Source organism: Acomys russatus, chromosome 16 (genome assembly GCF_903995435.1).
Source record: "Acomys russatus chromosome 16, mAcoRus1.1, whole genome shotgun sequence".
Classification (NCBI taxonomy): Eukaryota; Metazoa; Chordata; class Mammalia; order Rodentia; family Muridae; genus Acomys; species Acomys russatus.
This window is the reverse complement of record NC_067152.1, coordinates 34,238,498-34,262,409: the sequence shown is the minus strand read 5'-3', so window position 1 is coordinate 34,262,409 and position 23,912 is coordinate 34,238,498. Positions and strand designations below refer to the sequence as shown.

General features: G+C 45.5%; 1 protein-coding gene across 1 annotated transcript in view; it reads left to right on the top strand.

Moving 5' to 3' along the window:
* The window catches only part of Prkca (protein kinase C alpha), a 392,514-nt gene that overhangs the window by 138,333 nt on the left and 230,269 nt on the right, over positions 1 to 23,912 (top strand). The window contains exon 3 of the mRNA XM_051158935.1: positions 18,016 to 18,098. Coding sequence (XP_051014892.1) covers positions 18,016 to 18,098 — 83 coding nt within the window. The remainder of the gene's footprint in view (positions 1 to 18,015; positions 18,099 to 23,912) is intronic.

Genomic DNA, 23,912 nt, shown 5'->3' with positions numbered 1-23,912 from the left:
ACTAATTGCAGTGTGCCCTCCTGCATGGTGTCCAGGGATTTATGTCTCTGCGTAGGTTTACAGGGAATGGGCATCAGTCTAGTCACAAGGCCATTGTTATTATGCAAATTGAAAAAGTACAGTCTGAGCCATACTTTTGAGAAATGGTCATTAAAATAGCAGTAGAGGCTACAGAGTATGTTTATCAGGTGTAATGAATCAGATAGGAAAGGACCAACATTGGGACCCATCCCCTCCATCTACGTTTCTGTGCTTTAAGCCAGCTGCTAGACTGTGAATCACCTTTATTATTTAATGTGTTGGTAGTGATCGCGCTGGTCTGGCTCTTGTTTTCTGATCTGGTCAGAAGGGACATGCCTTATCCTTTGCGATGTATGCCATCTGGAAATTGAACCCTGAAGCCTTCACCTCTCCTAAACTCACCTCCCTGTCAATTCACACATGAAAAAGGGTGTGCTTTTGTCTGGGATACTTTTCAGACCACTTGTCAGGTAGTTAATTCCACACCTCATGGGCAGGTTCACATCAGTGGCATCCAGCGCTGTGGCACATCACCGGGCTGAGAGAACCATTCCCAGTGAAGTGGGGGAAGACAGGAAGGCTGCTGAGGAGATAGATGCCTTCCCTTGACGGCCTGGCCTGCATCATCTTACCTGTCTCCCACCTTCCCAGGACCCTGATTTTCTTTGGTCCTTTTCTTAGAAGCTGACTCTCTTGAGATGTCCTGGATCACACCTGAAGCTGAGAGGCAGGCTGGAGCTTTGCAGGTGTGTCACTCCCAGGTGTACCTGTCTGCACCGTGACACCCCATGCCATGTCCTGCCTGCTTTGTGGACAGACCTGGGCTGCCCTGGAGCGGAGGGAAGGGTCATCTGTGACCTCAGCTGCTGGGCTCATGGCTGAGACTCCTCATGCCTGGTTTTTGGGAGGAGATGGGAACCTGGGGAGGAGGTGGGAAGAGACGATGGCTCTCCCACTCCACTGTTGCCTCTCTGTCCAGGAGAGGAGGCCAGTGGGCTTCGATTACATGTTTTCTCTCTGTGTCAAGGCTCGATGAAGCATCCTGGCCTGTCTTGCCTGCGTTGGCTGCAGGCAGCAGCCTTGTTCCTTTCAGCATTCTTTGAATGTTGCCTGTCTGTACTCGGGTTTTCACTTAAAAACATCCCCATATATCTTTTCCCCTCAGTCTAGCCCCTAGTTACCGACTATTTGGGAACCCCACATAAGGATCTATACTTAAAAATAAAAACCCAAATTCATACTTGCTCTGATCTGAAGAAAGGGAGAAGGAATCCCAGGTTGGTTCCCTAATATGAAAATTAAACATCTGAAAATGTTTCCAAATCTGAAACTTTCGAACATTGACCTGTCCCACAAGTGGAAAATCCACACCATGAAATTTGTTTGTTTGATGTGCCAACATATCAAAATACTGTGTAAAATTGTCTTTAAGCATGTGTATTAGGTGTATGTGGAAAATGAATTTTTTCATGTTTAGGGCTCTGTTGGGAATTTTGGACAAGGGACACTCAGCCTGTGCGTGTGCGTGTCTGCTGCATCCTAGGAGAAGCTGGGGTTCAATTTCACCCTACATAGGGCCTGGCAGACCAGGCAGGCTTGGTGGTTCGCATTCCTACATTGGAGTCAAGAGGACTGAGTTTGTGGGCTTGGCGTGCACAAGGACAGGTTGTTAGATGGGGACAAGGGCACAGGACGCTTCCCTATGGCCTGCCAGGCTCAGCAGGCAGCACATGGGGTGTGTCCCTGGTGCCCAGAGATAGATCCATGTCAGAGATCTGTACTACAACGAGAAGGTTAGCCAATGGCGACACCACACAAAAACCTCAAAATGGATAAAAATTCCACTTTAATATTAATAAAAAGTTGCCTAAAATATGGAGACAAGACATAAGTGATCTCCCTTCAATTATCCCAGTCATGGGGTGTATACTTAGCGAGTCTGTTTGTGATTATTTCGTTGTTTAGGGTTGTCCTCATTATTCTTTTGTTTGTTTGTTTTGTTTTGTTTTTAGCTCTCTCTGTTTATTTGATTTTGGAAAGTGCTGGGAATTCAACCCAGGGCCTGGTGTGTGATAGAGAAACCCTTTACCCCACCGCTGACCTGTATCTCCAGCCCTGGTTTTAGCTTATTGACAATGGCCACTTTGAAATATAGTCACATAGTGCATAGTTCCCTCATGTAAAATAGATGTATTCATGGTCCTCTGGTGTCGTAAACCATCACCTGCAAAGCAAATGCATTGGCTGTTGCTCCATCTTTCATTCAGCAGACCCTGCAGTCTGTCTGTCCTCTCACTCAGCAGACCCCGCAGTCACTCTGTCCTTTCATTCAGCAGACCCTGCAGTCTGTCTGTCCTCTCACTCAGCAGACCCCGCAGTCACTCCGTCCTCTCACTCAGCAGACCCCGCAGTCACTCCGTCCTCTCACTCAGCAGACCGCGCAGTCACTCCGTCCTCTCACTCAGCAGACCTTTCAGAATATACCTCTTTTGTTAGACTTCAATTCTCACTTGAATCAGTATTATCAACTTAGCCAGCTTCCTCCTTCAGGAATTGAACGCTTCCAATATCTTTTCATTTGGAATTTGTTTGAAAATCATTTGGTAACAATCTCACCTCTCAAAAGTAAAGCCAATCACGGCTAATATTTTGCTTGTATGCTGATACATCATTTAAAGACTGACACCATTTTACTTTATAATCTCTCTCTTTCCTTTTAATGGTGCGCTCCAGATGTTTACCTACATCTTAGTTCTTCTAATGGGGATGCACTAACTCACATTTCCAAACTCAGCTAGTTTCTGATTTTTCATAAACACCTGCATGCCACTGATCTTTATGCAAACCTGTCTTCCTTTACCTTGAATTAATTGCTATGTGAGCAACAAAAGCATGGTCTCTCAGCAGCATTAAGCAGCACTGCAGCCTGGGGGTCGGGTGGAGGGGGTGGGGGTGGGGTTGGTTCTGCTTGGCTCTTGGTTGTTCTTCATGCTGTGGTTTGCTACCCTGGAACTCTCGAGTTATATTTTCTAATCTCTCCACAGACTCTGTGGCCAGGTGTAGAGCTATGTTGGCAAACTTACACACCAAAGCCAGCCTAGCTCTGTGTGCAACACTCTTTCTAAGTCTGATGATTTGCAAAGCACTACGGGGCCTTGCAGTGCCTGGGACTGCTGTAAGCATCATCTAAACTATGATATTTTAGCTAAATAATGCATGGATGGTTGAAAAAAAAAAAAGACCAGAGAAAACAGAAAGGAGTAAAACTAATGTTAATTATCTCCAAACACCAAGCCTAGCGATGGCCCTGTGAACAGTGTTTTGGCTGCTGGAGAGATTCACCTCACACAGAAACAACAGGCACGTATTTTACGCATCAGAAAATAGTTGCTAGTGTCTTTGAAGCATCATGTGATAAAATAGTGTAAAAAGCGTTATTAGTGATAGAGGGCTGGCTCAGCAGTTAAGAGCATTAGCTGCTCTTCCAGAGGACTCAGGTTCAATTCCCAGCACCCACATGGCAGCTCCCAACCATCTGTAACTCCAGTCTCAGGAGATCCAATGTCCTTTTCTGGCCTCTGCAGGTACCTCACCGCATATGGCACACAGACATACATGCAGACAAAACACCCATACACATTAAAAAAAAAGGAAAAAAAAGGAACAAAACCAAATCCAAAACATTTTGAGTTTAAAATTCTGAGTAACAGCTGGTTGTATTTATTTGAACATTTATTTGTCCTTATGTTTCTTGGCAGTCTTGGAGGATGTAATAGATTTGATATATGTGTCTGGTAAAATTGATTATTTTTTTTTCTTTTCATTTGCTAATTTTCGCTTGGTTTTCTGCCACCCTGGATGCCTTAAAGTCCTTATTTGTATGAAAGAAAAAAAAAAAAAACTTTCTCTTCAAAGTTATTCAACTCAGTCACCTGTGGCTTTGGAGTCCCTTGGCTATCTTCAAATTTCCTTGCTGGAGGCTTCTGGCCCCCCCCCCCCTCCTTTGTAATTATGTGCTGATGTTTTCTTACTTCCCAACATTCTCCATAAAAGAGAGGTAATTAGTGTATTATGGCTTCTTTTTTGAATTGTTCGCCAAGATAAGCAGAGGGGAATATGCTACATGGGTAAGGATTTGCATAACAATCGGAGCAGCCTTTGTCAGAGAGGCTCAGTGTGATCTCCGGGAAAATGAAAGCACTTATTTATGGAAAGTCCCTGCATGTACTTATCTCTAAGAATTAAAAATTACCTCCAGGCTGGCTGGCGGTGGCCTCCAATCTCAGAAGCAATGTTGTGCCCTGTTTGCTCTCAGAATGCCCTGGTTCTGAAGCTACACCCTGACATCTTTCTGTCAGTTCTGAGAGAGTCCCTTCCCTCCTTGGAAAGCTGGCAGCAGTCAAACCAAACCAGAAAGTTAAATATGGAACACTATAGAATATTCTCTCTCTCACTAGCTCATAGGAGCTCTGTAGTTGCATGGTGAATGAATGAATGAATGAATGAATGAATGAATGAATTCACAAATGAATGAATGAAATCATAATAGGGCACATTTCCTTAAAATCCTGTTTCCTAAAATACCTGGGATAGCCTTGTCACTTCCATCTGTGAACCAGAATCAAAAGTAGCATTTTCTTGGGGTGAAGGTCACACTCTTCCCACCCGCCCCGCCTTTGCCTCTGACTACCTGTCTCCACAATTTGCATGAGGCAGCTTTAAGCCTCCTTTCATCATTGTGCGTAAATGTCACTGCCAAACTCTGTCATCATGGCCAGGTGGGAGGAGAGAGCTCCCTGAGCCTTTATTTAGCTTTTGCTCAGCCCCAGCACCTTTTGGCCTCCAGTCTCCCCTGGCTGAGGCAGGGATGAGAGGCCCTGGCTCTATCCTAGCTTTCCTCTTATGCCCATCTCTGCTCTTTGCCGATTCTTCTAACTATGGAAGCACAGCACCTGGGCAATTGTCATTTCTACCTACACCATCTTTCTCAAGAACACACTCAGATTTCCATCATCTCTTCTAAGCAGATGCCTACAAGTGTCGTGTGAATTCCTGGTGCCCCACCCCCACCCCCACCCCAGAGTCTGCCATGCTTTCTGGCTGTTGGCTAAGGGACAGACATACATAGGTACAAGATTCTGGAATGACAAATAGCAGAAAGATAGACAGAGGGTTTGGCCTCATCCTGACCTTGAGCTTGTTGGCAAATGGATGCTAGAACACAGTATGAACTGAGAGTGCTGACTTGCTCTGAGACTGCTGCCCCACCACAACTGACTTACAGGCCCAGTGAGATGGCTTTAATGGGTAAGAGTCATTGTCAATCCTTGGAGCCCAGGCATGGGTAGGAGTAAGCCACAAAGTTGTCCTCCGACCTCCACACCCATATGGTGGCATGGCAACACATACAAATAAAATAATTTATAAAGAATACAGGCTGTTCTGACTTAAGCATAAAACTGTAGCCTGGGACCAAATGAGAACAGAGGCAGGAAGGAGCCATAGCCATAGCTTTATCCACTCACCCCCTGACCCCCTACTCAGGCCCCAAAAGGCTTCCACAACTTCAAAGTTAAAGCAGATTTTCCCAGATGTTTCCTGATTCTTCCGCTCTCAGATTAGCTGCGGGCACTTGCTGTCTTTTAAATTACCCTTTGCAAAGGTGGAAACTGCAGGTCAGTCTCCTGGGCCTTGGGTCCCTTGTACATTCCAAGTCTGTTTTCTGGGTGGCTGCTGTAAATTTGCGTGGGAGCCACCTTCTCATGTCCTGCTGAGGACCAGCAAATGTTTCCCCAAATGTGGTCACTGTGTGGTTATGGCTGCAGATTCCAGCTGGCACACTGTGTAGAAGAAAGCTAATGATTTTAATGTGGACTTATGACTACACATCGGTGCTAAACCCTTTAAAAACTCCAGCTTTATTAAACCCATCCATAACCATGAGCAAGGGAACCTATGCAAGTGCCCCAGATATTTGGGGACTTCACAAATTCCATTTTCCAATCAGTAGTTCAGGCTTGAATCACCTTTTTGCTTATAGTCAGCTGTGGGGCTGAGATGCTTCTCCCATGAAATATCAGCATCACCCTGATTCATTTGTCTGGCAATCGCTCGCTGTAGTTTCAGACTTAATGTGCTCACTGGCAATTTAGGTAAATTTGATAGACACAGACGCATCATCTCATGGAGCTGTTCGGGAGGAACGGCTTGAATTCCCCAACCTCTCGCTCTTGTTTAAATCATTTCAATTTTTTTTTCCCCTCTTGGGCTTTTTACTTTCTAGAAACTTCCTTGATATGTGTATGAATTTCCTAGGGCTGCCATAACAAATTGCCATATACTAAGTGGCTTAGATGGCAGAAGTTGCCCTTTGGCTCTAAAGGCTGGCTGTTGGCAAGGCTGGCCTCTTCAGAGATCTGTGCCAGAGAATCTACTCTGTGACTCACCCCTCGCTTCTGGTGGCTGGTGACAGTGTCTGGTATCCTTGGCTTGTAGACTCGCCGCTCTAGACAGCCTCCATCTTTACAGGGACTTCTCCCTACAGATGACCTATTTATTTATTTATTTATTTATTTATTATACAGTGCACATTGTATCACATTATAGATGGTTGTGGGCCACCATGTGGTTGCTGGGAATTGAACTCAGGACCTCTGGAAGAGTAGTTAGTGTTCTTAACCACTGAGCCATCGCTCCAGCCCCAACCTCTTTTTGTAAGGACACCAGCCACACTTGGTTAGGACCTTGACCTACATCAGTAAGTCTGTCTAATTAACTATACCTACCTCCAAATAGGATCTCGGCACCTTTTGAGTTGCAGAGAAATAAAGTCTGGCCATGTTTGCAAGATCCCGTCTATTCTATGTTTTCACCCATCTCGCAGCTTCAGGAATCATCAGCTTTTACACGTCACGTGTCATCCTTCCTCTGCCCCGTGTTTCACCCTCTGCTGAGAGCCTGCTGAAAAGAAACACAGATATCATATTATTTTACTTGTATAACTTTTAAAGACAGAGAAAAACAGAGGATGACGCTGTCTCACCACAGTGGCAGTAAAGGGGGGGGGGGGAGGTTAAACTACTCCTGTAGTCTTTCAGTGTGTATCTGGCTTTTAACACTGCAGCTCATTAAAGGGGTGGAAGATTAAAAGGGAGTAGGAAATCCTCTCTCTCTCTCTCTCTCTCTCTCTCTCTCTCTCTCTCTCTCTCTGTCTCTGTCTAACACACACACACACACACACACTGCTAGGGATTGGACCAGTGACTTCTGAATGCTATAAAATGTTCATTTTGAAACAGGCCCTTGCTAAGTTGCTCTGCTTGAACCTTACACGGCTCAGGCAGGCCTTAAATTCTTGATTCTCCTGAGCAGCTGGGACCGCAGCCCTGCACCACCTAACCCTCAGCTAGGTCTTGGCCCCAGCTTTCTCCTTACCCTTCTCCCAGCTCTCAGATTGCCCCACCCTTTCCACCACCAACCACACGGGAGCGGTCCTGGCACCCTTTGGCTCCCTGAGGTTCCCTTCACTGTGTAGAAGCCTGGTTACAAAATTTGCTCTTCCGTGCCTCCAGGCCTCTGACCTCAGGACTGGATCTGCTGCTAGCCTGGGTAGTCATGAAGTGTAACCCCTGCAGCTTGTCTAGGACAGAGCCCTAGGTCTAAGCCACATGAGAAGGTTCTCTCTCCCAGGCAAGTCCCAAATTCCAAGTTCACTCTCACCATCTTTTTGATCCCCTGCATCCACACTCAACAGCCTCCCAGTGATCAATGCCTTTACCACGAAGGATTCTGAGTGCAGAAAACCTAATTCAAAGTGGCAGCAGCAATAGGAACATGCGCCATGTTCTCCAATACCCTAAACTATATGTGTATATGAGACACACATGAAGGCATTCTTTTTTTTTTTTTTTTTTTTTTTTTTTTAGACAGGGTTTCTCTGTGTAGCCTTGGCTGTCCTAGACTCACTTTGTAGACCGGGCTGGCCTTGAACTCACAGTGATCCACCTGCCTCTGCCTCCCTAGTGGGCCACCACACCCGGCTAGCAGGTGGCAATCTTAAAGGTACTGCATGGTTCACATGACCAATAGCCTGGGTGAAAGCGAAGTGCCATCTGCTTTCTTAGCATTTTTTAGCCTCTTTTGCCCCAGCCTTGTCCCGAGGTTCCCAGGTGGCTGAGAGCTGATCGTACCATTTCCCTCATTGCTGGAGCCAGTAGCTTCGGGGGAGCTGTTTGCAGGATCCTATCTTTCATGATCTACATCACCCTTTCATGATGATGTGGGGAGAGGGGGAGGGGGAGACCGCAAAGAGAAGACGTTCAGGAATACTTGGTGACGTTCTAGAAAAAGAGAAGAGAGGAAGAGTGAGCAAGGGTCGCATGGTCAGATATGAAAATACGGGGGAGTTTTGAAAACATTTGCGCACATGTGCATAGCTGCTTCGAGGCGGAGCCAATGTGCCATCTGATGAGTGGCATCCTTTACTCTGTGTGGCATGGAACATTTATTGGATTTGTTTCCATACAGCTTTAACGTGTATCCTAGGAGAAGACTGTTTTCATTGTTACAAATCTGAAACCAACAATTTTCTTTTAAAATGCAAATATAAGTTCAATTTTCCCTTATTTTCCCTACAAAGCTGAAAGCACACTGTGTCTTAGAGATTTTCATTTCAATGTATTCTGATATGACGTTACCTTTCATTAATCCCTTCCAGCTAAGCAAAATTTAATTAAAACCACCTCACATGATGGCAACCTCTTATGTATTTTTTTTTTTTTCTAAAGAGCTTAGGCAGTCTTGGTGGAACAGGCCTGTGATCCCAGCTTCTCAGAGACTAGTTTGCAACAAGGCCTACCTGGGTTGTACACTGAGTTTGAGACTAGGTTAGACAACTTTGTGAGACCTGGTCTCAAAATAAGAAGGGGGGGGGGGGGAGAAGAAGGATTTTAAAAAAGGCTGGTGGGCAGTGGGGAGATGGCTCAGTGGTTAAGGGCACTGGCTGCTCTTCCTGGGTTCAATTCCCAGCACCCATGTGAAGGCTCACAAGCAGCTAAATCTCCATCTCCAGAACATGTGACATCCTCTTTTGGCCTCCGCAGGCACTGCATGCATGTGGTACCACATTAATGCAGGCAAATCACCAATATATGTAAAAAATAAGTTTAAATAATTATTTTTTAAAAAAAAGAGGGCTGAGGATAGAGCCCAGCCCCGTACTGCTTGCCTAGCACACACATGGCCCTGGATTTAACTCCTAGTACCACAACGAGGTCAGAGAAGCAGGCGGGGGGTGGGGGTGGGGGTGGGGGTGGGAGGTGTTGGAGGGGGGGCAGAGGGGGCGGAGCTTGGCTCCAAGCCCTTTGTCCCGAGGGAAGCAGTACTTCTGCAGTTAGAGGATTCCACTTAGAATCCAGTGCGTGTTGCATCATGGCCTTGGCCCTGTTAATTTTGGATAATAAGAAATTGTTACTGCCTATGTTCCATTTTACATGATTATTGGCTGGTTTTGAAAGGATTTGGACTTGAGAATAAAATAGAAATGCAAAGGTATTATGTACCCCACCCACTCTCCCACCCACCCAGGACAATTGTACCAAGTAGAAGTAGGACCGTCCCACCGTGTATGTAGATCTAGGATAAAAGTTGTTGATTGGTACAAGAACCAAAGCCACAAGTGCTCACGCCTGTCATTGTCATTGTCATTGTCATTGGCCTTTACCATCATAAGTGCACTGGGGATGTTGGAAACATGCACTGTCCTCCACAGTCACGTGAGTCGGACCTAACTGTCCCCATGGCCCCACTCTGTTCTGGTACTGGTTTCACTGGAAATTATAAGGAATGAAAGAAAGCATTTTTTTTTCTTGATTTAGACTAAGAATTATAAATGTAGATATGACAAAAATCCATGTAAGTAGGGCTACAAGGCTAAATCTCTTACTGTCTTGACTGACTGTGACGCATATTTCATGATTATTATTTGTAATTTTGTAAATGCTGCTCTTGGTTAAATGCTTTTTTATTGTGTTAGAGATGTTATGAGAACTTTGCCACTTAAACTTCCTTAAATGTGTACTTCAGTGGCACTAGCTATATCTACAACGTTCTGCAGCCATCGTCACTATCCATCTCCTGAACTTAAACATTTTAAACAGGAACTCTGAATTCACTACACATTAATTCCCAATGTGCTTCATCTATAGTCCATGGTTACCTTCTGTGTGTGTGTGTGTGTGTGCATGTGTGTGTGCGTGTACATGTGTATGTGCGTGTACATGTGTGTGCATGTGTATGCATGTGTGTTTGCAGGTGTACACATCCAAGAGAGTCCATGTTGATGCTGTTTGTTGACATCAGGTGTCTACACTCCTCCTCCTCATTATTGTTATTATTATTATATATTAATTATTTGATATATAATTATTTATCATCATCATCATCATGATCAAGAGAGACTTTCACCAAATCTGGAGCTCTCCATTATGGCTAGTCTGGCTGGATAGGGAGCCCAGAGACCCACCTGTCTCTAACTCTCCCTGCACTAGGGTTACAGGTGTGTGTCATCCTGCCAGGTTAATAACTCTGGTTCTCACTTTGCCCCACCCCACCCCCCGAACCGTCTTCCCTCTTTTCTGTTTTCTATCTCTGACGAGTGGACTCACCCTGTGTGGCATGTGTCAGAGCTACGCTCCTCCCTAGGACTGCACAGCAGCAGACAGCATCCACTCCATCTCAGTTACACATCCACTGATGGGCAGTTGGGTCATTCCCACCTTTTGTGTGCAGGGAGTAATGGGCACTGGCAATTCTGGCTTTCAGTTCTTTTGAGGGTATGTCTAGGAATGGAGTATCTGGGTCATATGGTAATTTCTTCCTTTACTCTTGGCGCACACCCACACCTCTTCCTGACCGGTCATCTTACTTTCCATTCTCGTTTGCCCTGGACATGAGTTCCAGTTTCTCTGTGTCCTTGTCAGCACCTGCCGGTTTTCCTCTCCTTCCTTTTCCCCTTCTTCGTTCCTGTCCCATTCCGAACCTTCATCTGCCCCTTACCCATCTCCTTCCTCCCCTCCCTCCCTGGTTCATCAGCCCTCCTGATGGATGGGAAGTGGTGGTGGCAATTGCTTTCAGCCGAGTGTTTCTCTTTGGCCCAGGAGCATTCCCGCAGGCAGTGCACTGTGGGTAGCCACGTTGTGAGGCTCCTCCTGAGGATGCAGGGGTTGACTGGGCAGACTCTGTTGTAACCCATTCCTGTATCAGTAGCATCGATTCACCATTGCCACTTTCTGAGGCAAATTTCTCTGCATGAGTGCAGTGTGGGGAAAGCCTCTGGCTCACCATCTGCTTAGAGTCACTCTAGGAAACACTATCCCACCCAGGCGGCCTGAGACATCCCTCTTCATGAAGACGGCTTTGACACAGAAAGAGCTCTCAAGTCCTGGTGTGTGTCTCATGACCAAAACACCCATGGTCCAGTTAATTTTTACCAGATTTATAGGAGGAACAGTGTCAGAAGGGAATGTTTCTCCTATTCCACTTAGATTTCCATATGTCCTTTGTTGGTTTTTCATCTCTTTAAACTAAACACACACGAATGAGAACCATTGTAACACCAACATGACACACTCTTGCAACACACTTCAGATTTTTATTTGAATATTTAAAATGAGTCTCTGACCCAAAATTAGGTCACTGTCATTTGTAGTGTTCCTGCAATGTACGATTGGCAGATGGGAAATGTACTCCTTAATTTCCGTTTATTTACACGGTGTGTAGTGTCAGCGTTGACAGGGATCTCCAGATTGAGCATACTCCATTGCAAAGTCAGGTCATGTTGAGGAGCCTCACAGCTCCAGGCCTGTGGACTGAGTTCCTTTTGGTGGTATTACCTCATCTGCACCAATGTATTGGGTCCACTGCAGGGAACTTCCATGTCTGTTGGGAAGTACAAACATCCACAGAGAGGATTATAGGAAAGTTCTTTTGTGCTTATAGAGTGATAGAATGAAGATTTGTGCTGTGCGCTAGACTGTAGGCTGGCTCCTGGAGACTAGGGAGATGGCTCTGTAGGGACAGTGCTTCCTTGACAAGCATGAGGGTCTGAGTTTGGGTCCTCAGCACATCCATAAAAGGCCAGGTGTGGTGGTGTGCTCCTGTAAGCCCAGTGCCAAAGAGGTGAAGGCAGAAGGATCCCTGGAGCTTGCAGAACAGCTAGTCCTGCCTAACCGGTGTGCTCCAGAGTAAGCAAAAGACCGTGTCTGAAAAATAAGTAAGATGGAGAATGAGAGAGGATGACGTTGACCTCTGACCCCCACATGCACACACATGTGCAACCCCCAACACAGCCTCTCTCTCTCTCTCTCTCTCTCTCTCTCTCTCTCTCTCTCTCTCTCTCTCTCTCTCTCTCTCCCTCTCTCTCTCTCACACACACACACAGAGAGGGGGTCGAGGAAGAGGGAGAGACAGAGACACAGATACAGAGAGACAGAGAAAGACAGAGAGAGAAAGACAGACAGACAGACAGGCAGACATGGTCTTGCTGGATGGCTACTGCTTCTTAAAAGCAGACCTTGTGTAGTAAGAAACTGGCCATGGTTGTGCCTTCATTTCTGAGTGGTGGCAATCTTGAAATTACCTTGCCTGCCAAAGTCAGGCAGCTATTGAAGTTGTGTCATGTGACAGGCACCCCAGGTTTCACTTTCTCCCCAGTTCCCCCTTACCCCAGGTTGCGTGGTCAGATGAATTCTTTAGATTTTAATATAAAATAGTAGCTCTCGATTTTAAATCCAGAGAGAAATGTCCACTGACCTCCTCAGGGTGACCCCAGTACATTTCTTAGACCCTCCCCATCTCTCCTCTCTGCAGCAGTCCTGTGGCATCTCTGGCACGTAGATTATGTTGCCCCACAAAACACGTATTGCCACTTAGTTTGCAGCTTGGAAGCAAAGGTCCGGGGCAGCCATCTGTGAGTTTCAGAATGTCTGGCTGCTATGCACACTTTCTAGGGCAGCTTTCCCCAGACAAACACTGTGTGCAGCCACCTGGGCCAGCCCCTCTGTTCTTTGTTTTTCCCCCTTTCTATAGGTAGTGGTGATGGTGAGAAGAGGAGGCAACTGAGCTTTCCTCTTTACTACGGCATGTGCACACTGTTTGCACTGGTTTTGGAAAGCACACATTGCTTCTTCTTTTTGGAGTCTTCTCTAGCCCCTTTTGGCCTTCAACTCACTCTGTAGTCAAGGATGATACTTTCCCTTGTGTTCTGGGGTTATAGGTGTGTGCACCACACCCAGTGAGTATGGTGATGAGGCTGCACCTAGGGCCTTTGGCATGCTCGGTAAACATGCCACCAACTGAACATTCAAAGTGCGAGCAGGCTTAAGGGTCTTTATGCACCCAGAAAATCCATACATCCATGAGAACCCTGCAAGCAGGACCTTCTGTCTACCGCCTGTTGGAGGCATTCATTGAAATGGGAAGTTCACATGTGAGAAAGCTTGGGACAAGAGCTGCTAAGACAGGGTGGGAGGAGAAAGTAATTTGGGAGTAGGTAGGGATTGTGCTGCCCCTGAACATTTTAGAGGGCCATGAGAGCTTGATTCTTAGGAAAATATCTGAAGTAAGAATTTTCCTAAAGTGCATAATAGAAATACTTCAACTAGCGGCATTGCATTGGCATTGGTACAAATATGTAAGTAGAGATGACAGATACCAAAGACACGCTGTTCTTCCAAAGAGGCGGAATTATTATGTGTTAATTATCCAGATGTGAATATGGCTGGAAAAGAGAGTCAAAGACTCAAACATTGGAGCGATTAAGTAAGAAATTAAAATGCTGTTGACCCCCCCTCAACACTTTATCTTCACAATATATTACAATGAGGTGATAATGCCCTACAATCCTTTTCCTTTAGGAAGTGATTCTTCTAGTAATTTCAATAAAATATACCTTTGTGCCAGGTGTTGAGGAGCAAGCAGATTAATGTGGGTCTCTCCATTGCTGCTCTATCATCTATCTTTGAAGAAATTGCAATCAAGTTGCCTTTGGCCGCAGCACTATGGAAGGGACCTGGATAGCTCAGGCACTGCCCCTTGATGGCCTCAGCACTGTCTGCACACTTCGCTCCACACTCACTGCCTCCTGCAGGACCACGCATAGAAGCCATGCATGCTGGGTGTGGCAGATAGCATACTGCAACCCAAGAGGACCCATCACCACCACGGCAGCCTCACCTCTGAAGGACTGCTCACTGACAGAGCTCTCCAGTTGTTAACCCTGAGCATAGTTCCCACTCACACATTTAACTTTGGTCTTGGTCAATACCAAGCTTGTATTTTCAGTTTTTTTTTTAATGTGTATTTTTACAGTGTTATTATATTATGACCAAAAAATTCATAAAGAAAACAGTTCATTATTCTTTATTATTTATCAAATATGGCATAGTCATATCTCCACCCTCTGTGTTTCTGTGGATATACAAGTATATATGTGAATATTCATGGACATGTATTTTTTGTCATGTAACCTTTGTACCCATGACCCAAATAAGATATGGTGACACCAGCTCTAATATCCCTTTTGTTTCCAGAATCCTGTTGATGCAGAATAGAAAGGCAGAAAGAGAGAGTTAAGGAGAGATGGAAAGCGGAAGAAAGGCCCTCATGCTAGTCTTGTTGAAGTTTCTTGCAGCCAAGAGTTAAGAAACCCTGCACAATTAACAAATTTTGCCTGTGGGTATTACCTACATAGAGACACTATTTCTTTTATGTAGAGATATTAAAATAGCAATGAAACGAACTTAAGACCTAAACATATATGACCGTCCTCTTTCCCAAGATGTAAATCTGAGATTTTTGAAGAATTTCACAAAGACTAAACATTTTTTTTTCCAGTATAAAACCCAACTTCTGCAACCATTGTGACCCCTGTAGCCTTGTGGCCTTGGATTTTACTGTTTCTATTGTAATCCTATCTACTGCACAGGAAGCACCTTCCTACCAATAAGAAAAGGTTTTTAGCAGCACTCTAGATGTGACTTCAGAAGCAACCAAGTCTTATATATGGCTCTTCTAAAGACATGTGAGTGCTGGCTCTGGAGAAGCTTATACCCATGTTGTCTCATGCTTCCCAGGATGCCTCTTTATCAAGCCCGGAGTTTAAATCCGTGAAAAAAAAAATCCCAGCAAACACCAACTCAGCTTCACACTCATTCATCCTAAAATTCTTCTCTGTGCCAGACTTACCTGAAACAACTCTCCGGGCTGCTACAGGTGGAGGAACTGTGTCTCTTCCCCTCCCACTGCTCTTGAGGCCAGCAGTGGGTTTGACACTGTGAGCATGAAGCGGGCTGTGGAATTAAGTAAGCCTTAGCATGAATCCTGGCTCGAGTACATTGTGGGTGGGTGGTCTTAGACAAGACCCTTCTTTGCCAGTCTTTCCATCTCTCCTCCTGAGGGCTTTCCCTGCCTCTCTTTCTCTCTCGTTTGTAAATACCCATTGTGTGCTTAAAGCTGCTAGATATGAACAATGTTTTTCCATCTAAAACCGTGGATATTGAAGCATATTACACAGTGTGGATATGAAATGTTACCATGATAATACAGGTAAAGGGATGGAACAAATACCTGCTCGCTGCAGGGCGCCTGGTAAATGGTATTCTGTGGTCAGTCAGCAATTCTTGGTCATCTTAGCAGTCTCGGTAATGATGGGCAGAGGCTTTGATTCCTAGGCTAAGTAGGAGGTGCCTAGCTAGGCTTTAGCCCTCAATCTATTACACTGCATTCTTTCTACCACCCATGCTTGTGCCTCTGAAGCATTGCTCTCATACTCATCTCTGTCTCTCTATCTCTGTCCCTCTGTCTCTCTCTGTCTCTCTCTGTCTCTCTCTGTGTCTCTCTCTCTCTCTCTCTCTCTCTCTCTCTCTCTCTCTCTCTCTCTCTCTCTCTCTCTCTCTGAGACAGGGTTTCTCCATGAAGCCTTGGCTGTCCTGGACTCACTTTGTAGACCAGGCTGGCCTCGAACTCACAGTGATCCGCCTGCCTCTGCCTCCCGGGTGCTGGGATTACAGGCATGAGCCACCACGCCCGGCATCACACTCATCTCTCTTTACTTGAGACCTTTCAGTGGTCCCCAAGGCCCAGCAAAAAGATTCTGAACTGCTTCCTGGCCACTTCCGACTCTAAGAATTCTTAGGACTTGGCTTAGTACATGAGCTCTCCTGGGATCTCAGCTCCAGGCAAACCTGCAGTCCTTTCCCATCCACCAAAGCGACTCAGCCTCTTTCATCTCCTTCAGCCACTAACACAAATGCAGGAGGTTCTGCTATCATCAGTGTAAGAAGAAAATAGTGCATGGGCCAAGAATCAGGAAGCTCTGCTCTTCTTTGCTACATCTCAGATCCTTTCTGCTGCTGTAACAAAATGCACACTGGATTGTTTATAGGCAACACACTTGTTTTCTCACAGTTCTGGATCCTGAAAGCCCAAGGTCGTGGTGCGAGGTGAGCAAGCACCTTTTGGCCATTTCCTTAGAGGGGAGGAAAACATTGATGCACACAAGGGAGGGTAAAGAGTCTGAGAGATGGACGGGCCTGGCTGTGCCCTTCTTACTGTGTGTATTTCTTTGGTGTGTGTGTGTGTGTGTGTGTGTGTGTGTAGTCATGCATGCACACACTACAGTGCACATCTGGAAGTAAGAGGACAACTTTCTGGGTCACTGTGACTCTTTCACCATACGGATCTCTGAGATCTAACTGAGCCTGTTAGGTTTTGAGGCAAGCGCCTTTACCTTCTGAGCTGTCTCACCAGCTCCAAACTTGCCCTTTCATCACAGAGGAAGTCTCACCTACAAGGGATAAATTTTCATTGACTAGTCACTTTCCTGGGGTCCCTTCTCCATGCACCACTAGAATGGCAGCCAGATTTTGTCAGTGTGCATTTTGGTGGGAACATGCGTGCAAACTGTAAAATGTCATAAGACCTTGTGACTTCCCAAATGCTTTAGGCAGCTGCTGGTTCTTTAGCATACTATTGCTATTCAACATAACACAGCAGTAGAGGGTGCTTTCTGAACCCTACTCCCAGTTCTGAACAAAAGACTAAACAGATCAACTTTTTTTATCCTTCATATTACAACATCCACAAAGACCTCTTGGGGATTACATATTCATTTCCGAAAATTAAACTATTTTATTGATCCATCTTCAGGATTAGTTATGAAATTGGTACTGGGCTTAGACTGTCTCTTAATAGCTGTGCTAGATTTGCAAAGGCTCTTCTACCTTGGGGACAGCCTCTGTCACAGACGGTGATAAAGGAAGTCGTAGGCTACACCCCTCAACTGTTTTTTTTTTTTTTTTCAAAAAGGTGTTTTCTATAGAGTGGATTAGTGTCTTTAAAATATATATATACTTTTATTTTATGTATATCGGTGTTTTTCCTGCATGTATGTCCATGCACCATATGTGTGTAGTGCCCACAGAGGCTGAAAGAGAGTGTTGGATCCTCTGGGATTGGAGTCACAGACAGTTTGTGAGCTGACACGTGGTGATAGGAATTGAACCTAGGTCTTCTAACTGAGGATGCCTCTGTATCATTCATCATCAGTTATTTCTTTCATAGTTATTTTTACTTAACCTACGGAGTATGATGTTTGTATACATATGCATGCATGTGTCTCTGTATGTATGTGTGGAGATATATGAGAGTGCCAAATATGTTGAATTTATAGCCACGGGTTATACCTTGAGAAAGTATTTGCTAAGCTTTGGATCTCCTCCCCCCAACGTTAGAGTTGAGGAGCCGTGGATTAGTCTTCCTTAGCATTTTGTCATATTATCTACAAGCTTAATTGAAACAAAATATTACTGAGTTTTGAATGAAATGCCTTTGTGTTGCTGCGGGATTCTGTCTATATCGAAACTAAAAATGCCTCCTTCGGTTTGGTATATTATATCTAGACCCTTCTAATTTTTACTTTTTCTCTTCTCTCCTCAGTTTGCTGTTTTGTGGTTCACAAGAGGTGCCATGAGTTTGTTACTTTCTCTTGTCCGGGTGCAGATAAGGGACCTGACACTGATGTGAGTAATCGGGAAACTGTCATTTGATGCTGATGTGACTGTCTGAGGTTATTTATTTTGTATTGCCTATACAACTGCTATTCTGGAACATGCTGTTAATGAAGAGACATTGCAGCCTTCTCACTCTGTCTTGAAATAGTGAATATGTCCATCATCCTTCAGAGGGAAATCATTAGCTTGTAATTTTTCCCACTGTAGGTGACCACGTTGATCAATCCACCAAATTTATAGTAGCAACTATATGGATACATTTTACAATGGGTATTGACTACCCTTCGGTTTATCTTTAAAAGTTTGCGCCTGCCTAAGACAGTCAGCAGTTTGTCTTGATCATTCGAACAAACTGCCCATAGCTCGCACCAGGAGATCGATGCTCCGTTTTCATTGTGTCTCATAACGCCTTCATTGAATGGATCCTGTGGGCAGCTGTTTCACTGACCACAATCTCTGAGATGTCCAGTAACTTTATTTCACTTATTTATGTCCCGATTCTCCCTGATGCTGTTGAGCGTGTCAGATTCGTATTTTCTTGCCAAAATGCAAGACCAGCAGAGGACACTGAGGACCAGGATAAAGTGAAGTACCCTGTGTTTAAGGTATTTTATGCGGAAACTTGCTGACACATGAAAAATGACATTTTAACTGAAAAAGAAGGGGGGGGGGGGAACTGGGGACATTTCTAGTCTGAGTTACTAGTCATAACATCAGTTTAGTTCCTTACCCCTGAGTATGGACTTCACACGATTCCCACCTATGGCACCCACTCCCACAAGGAAACTGACTTCAAAGTGGCTTTCCCAGCGAAACAGGTTGTTTCTCAGACAGCGGCACTTCGCAGGGAACTCTGAAGAATTCCGATTTGCCTTGTTGCATCCTGTGTAGTATAGGAACGTTCACGATTTGATTAAGGTGTTGGTAGAGACAGCATTGGTGGATGCCTGGGGCTTAGAGGAATTGAGCAGAGGGGACCTCACATCTCTGTGCTTTGTTGTTTTGTGTATGAAGGAGCTCAAGTCTATCAACAATTGACTGCCTTGCTGGTGTCATTCCCTCTCCTAACTCATCTTTCTAACTACACCTCCATATGTGACATCTTAGAGATAAAACGAGACCAAAAACATATATACCAAATTCCCCCCATATTTTCATTAGCATATGCTTACTTATCTTATGCAAAAGTGGGTTTCAATTTGATATTTTCATGCATGGATATAATGTGTTTTGATCATATTCTACTCCCGTTACCCTCTCTTGTACCCTCTGACTCCCCCCCCCCCCTTCACAAGCATAGTTGAGGGGTTACTAAAGAAGCAGAGACGTGACTATACCACCAAAGAAAATGTCTCCCTTCTCCTAGCAACCATTAACTGCCAAAAGCTCCTCAGAGAGGAATGTGGCCTTAAGAGCCCCTCTTCCATCCACCATGGGATGGGCTGAATCTTGTTAGGTCTTATGAAGGTAATCACAGCTAGCGTGTGTTTGTTTTGAGTTAGATGGGCATCTCTTGCCTGAGTACCATGGTCCATAATGCTCCTTCCCTTCCTTTTGCTCTCCCCAGTTCCACAGTGTTCCCTGGTAGAATGATGTCTATGCCCCACCTAGGACTGAGAATTCCGAACTTACTAACTAGTTATAAGTCTCCACAGTAACTAACTCTCACTGCTTCTCTGACTAAAAGCTTTATGGCCAAAGATTTGAGCATCACTAATCTGTGGACACAAATAATTTGAATGCCACTTGTTAGATTCGATGTGTCTATTTAGCAGAATAACAGTAATAGCTTCCTCACTAGAATCTATGGCCTCCCCAGCTACAGGCTTTTGACCAGGCTTATAATACCAGGCATCATTTGTCTCTGGGTTAAGGAATGCACTCAGATCCTGTCAGGAAATCAGAAAGTGCTTGGTGACCCCTATGGAAACTATGCCACTATTGTACCAATGGGCACATCTTGTCTGGCAAGTCAGTAGAATAGCATACAAGGTCCACAGCTGAGTAAGAGCTTTGATGGCTTTTCTCTTCCAACGTCCTGCATAGTACCTTTCAGCACTATAAAAGGTAGTCATCAGGAAAAAAGCCTCCAGCTCAATTCCAATCAAAGCTGTGGCATACTCCATGACAGGTCTTACCATCTAACCCTAGTGAGCAACCAAGAGCAGTGGGAGTGGCCAGTATTGTGTTGGGGAAGCTTGAAGGGGCCTCCCTGACAAACACCCATAGGATGATAGCCCGCTTAATAATCTGTCTTCTGGGGATGATTTTACCCACAGAGAAGGGAACCTCTGTTTACAGTCTAATTTTTAACTCTTATTTTTTAATTAACTTACAAAACTATCAGAATTCCTGTTGACTGTTTTATGCATCCTTAGTTTGGAATGACCCCCCCTCCATCCATACTCCATCTCCCTGCCCTCCCCCATCACCCCTTAAAGCTGTCTTCTCCTGATATTCACCTCTTCACTTTCTCAACAATATGTTCTGCTCTACAACTCCCAGGCCTCTATTTCCCCCTTCCTCTCATGGCCCCTTTCTAGCTTCCTCAATACACGTTCACTCCCACATCAACACACACATATAAAAATGGGAAGCTAGGACCCACATATGAGAGCGAACATGTGGTGTTTGTCTTTCTGTGCCTGGGGTTTTCTTACCAACTTTCCTAAAAAGCTGACGTCCTGTTGTTCATGTTTTGAAGTCACCCCAAAGCAGCACGTATCTGTCCTTTTGTTTCCTTGCTCATACCTCCATCTTCTTCTTCCTCTTATTTGGTCCTTCCTCGTTTCTTTATTATCCTTTCTAATCCTGCCATGTCAAGACTGAGACGGCGCAGGTAGGCCACAGGGGCATGAATAGCTCTGGGCATCTTCTCTCTTCCTTTCTCCTTTTCCTAAGTATCAGTTATTGAAAATCTATAATGACCCAAAGTATGTCTTGCATCTTGCAGTACAACAATTAACACATAGCTAGCTGTCTGCTTCGGCTGCTGTGGGCATTGTTCTAGGAGAAACTGCTCCTCCTCCTGTATGGTTTTGGTCCTGGAGACCTGACTGGGGCAACTTGGGAATGAAGAAACGGACAGAAACACATACAGAAAAGCTGGTGCTAGGTGGACTGTGCTCATCCTGTTGAGGGGCACCTACTATGCAACCCCAAAACTCAGTACATTCGTCATACACAGTGCAAGGAGGAGAACAAGCTAGTCTCCATGGGAAGTGTCTGTGGTGCAACAGTCTCGGGCTGCACTCATCCTGGAAGAGGACGCTGTGGCTGCTAGTGTTTGCACACACTCTTCAGTCTTTTGAACACACTCATACTTGGACCAGAGAAAGGCTTTGCCATGCTTCTGGGCCTTGCCCAGGACAGGTGTTGCTGCTTCCATGGGCCTGAGGCATTAAGGTACATAACGTGACCATGCTCCTGTCAAACAATACACATGGTCACTCAATATTTCATCCACTCCCCACAAAAGTGGACATTGATTAAAATGGATGCCTATGTGCTGAATAGCATCCTTAAACAACCTATTCTAAGTTGTCATGGAAGGCTGCCTCGATGAAATTGAATTTAAACTGAGTTTCAACAGTGGTCCAGAAACAGGCAAGGTGGAATTCACGTGTGTGTGTGTGTGTGTGTGTGTGTGTGTGTGTGTGTGTGTGTGTGTGCCGGGGTTTGAGGGGCTATAGAAGAAACTGTTTCAGATAAAGGGAAAGCAGGTGGGGAGGCCAAGATATGGGGGAGGGGCGTTTACTCTATGAGAGCTGGAGAAAGCTAAGCATCGGGCATCTCGTTAAGGATTTGGAGTACACTCTCAGAAGCAGAAGCATTGGGGGCCCCAGGGAAAGTTCTAAGTGAGGAGTGGTGTGACACAACCAAGCGTATGACAAAGGTTACTGTGGCCTCCTTTCGGGAGCTGCCTCGGGTGAGAAGTAGGTCAGCGGACCGCTGGAGCAGAGGCTGGAGGGGCATCTGCTCTCTAGAGCACTGCGGATGGTAGTGTGGGCGGAGCTAGAAGCAGTGAAGGGAGGCAGAGGGAAAGCATTCAAGAGTGACCTGGGAACCAAACATGTAGTCCTTGGACTTTCTGAGGGCAGGGAGGTGCAGACGCTAAGGACGAGCCTCAGGTTTCTGACCCAAACACGTGGATGGCTGGAGGTACTGTAGGACTAGGGAGAGCGTGCACTTGAGAGGACACAATGGGAGCAGATCATGGCTTTGACGTAGAAGTGTCAAGCTTGAGAAGCCTGACCCCGAGAAGACAGTTGTACGGGGACCGGGTGTGCATGAAGGTTGGAAGTGGGCGTGTCCTGTGAAAATACAGGTTAAGACTAAGGAATTGATACTACGGCCTACAAAAAAGGGTGTTGAGAGAGATTAAAGGGAGTTAGGTCCTAGGACAGAACGCTAAGGGACTCCAGCCATTGCTGAGAGAGGAAGGCTAGGGAGGGATACCAAGAAGGAACGGCCAGAGAAGAAGGAAGGTGCCGGGGAGCAGTTGCATGCTTGAACCACTTCCTATAGTGTCGCAGGCCAGCTCTGTGATCGTGTTTGCAGCTACGGAGACTCTCTAGTTCGTGAGATTGCACATAAGAGCAATGCACAGTTTCCCACGGTTTGCATGGGAAAGTCTTGGCTTAGATCACAGATCAGTTGACGCTCGCTAGCTTTCAGCAGTATTTACATGCTCAGGATGTTTTCCTGTTTGGGTGACTGTCATCTCGTCACCTCTCCTCCTGGAGCCCGGAACCAGGCAGAAAAGCCCCCTGTGAAGGCTGCTTGGTGTGGAATGTAATGACACAAGTGGTCTGATGTCCAGCTAAGTTCTGCTCCTATGCCACCCCCCACGTGTGCGCTGACTCACTGTAGGCATGGGGCTTCACTCCTTAAAGGTGATGCTAAGAGATGGTGAGTATCAATATGAGAAAGAGAAAGGTTCCTAAGATGTAAAAAGATATAAAACTCAGCTAGCACTGCCTGTCCAGTTCACAAAGCAATGTGTCTGCTGTTCCAAGAAATCTGCCTCTGTTCTTTGGAGTTCAAAAACCCGTAGCTAGAGCTTTCGGCAGCCAGGTCATGGGAAGCATCATCTCTCTGTGTCCACTGTGGTAGTTGTACACATCTGCAGAGGTCTTAGGAAGTCACAAGATGGTCACACCAAGCCACATAAGCAAGGTACTGGGAAAGTTCTGGATGGAGAACTGCCTTGATGGTTAGCTGGTTTGGCTGGGCTGGCGGTGAGCTCTGGGGATCCATTTGTCCCTGCCTTCTAGCCTACCTCAGCACCAGGATTACTGGTTCATACAACTGTGCCAGACATTTACATAGGTGCTGGGGACCCAAACTTGGGTCCACCATGCTTCTGTAGCCAACACTTTACCCACTAAGCCATTGCCCCACCCTGTATAGTTTTCTAAATATGTTTCAAAGTCACAGAACCACAGAGCTGGAAGGGTTTTAAAGATGGTCTAGGCTAATCTTGTTTTGTAGTGAGGAGACTGAGGCATAGTTGACCTGGGTACCATTGTATGCTGATTGTTGGGTATCTAATGGGTTTATGATTGGCTCCTTCAAAGAGTAAGTCCTGAAGGGAAGGAGAAAGGGGCCAATGGATGGGTACAGTGCACTGTGAGGGGAATAGGTTGGTGGCATGTGTTGGCAATTCCAATCAAATGCTTACAAAAGTGTGAAAGGAAAATGCCAGTTGCAAGAATGGATAGGCGAGGGTAAATGAAATATAATTTATGAGAAAAGGTGGCCCATGCATTTTCCCCTTGGAAAATGAGCTTCCATTCCAAGTGAGCCAGAGAAGTCAGACAA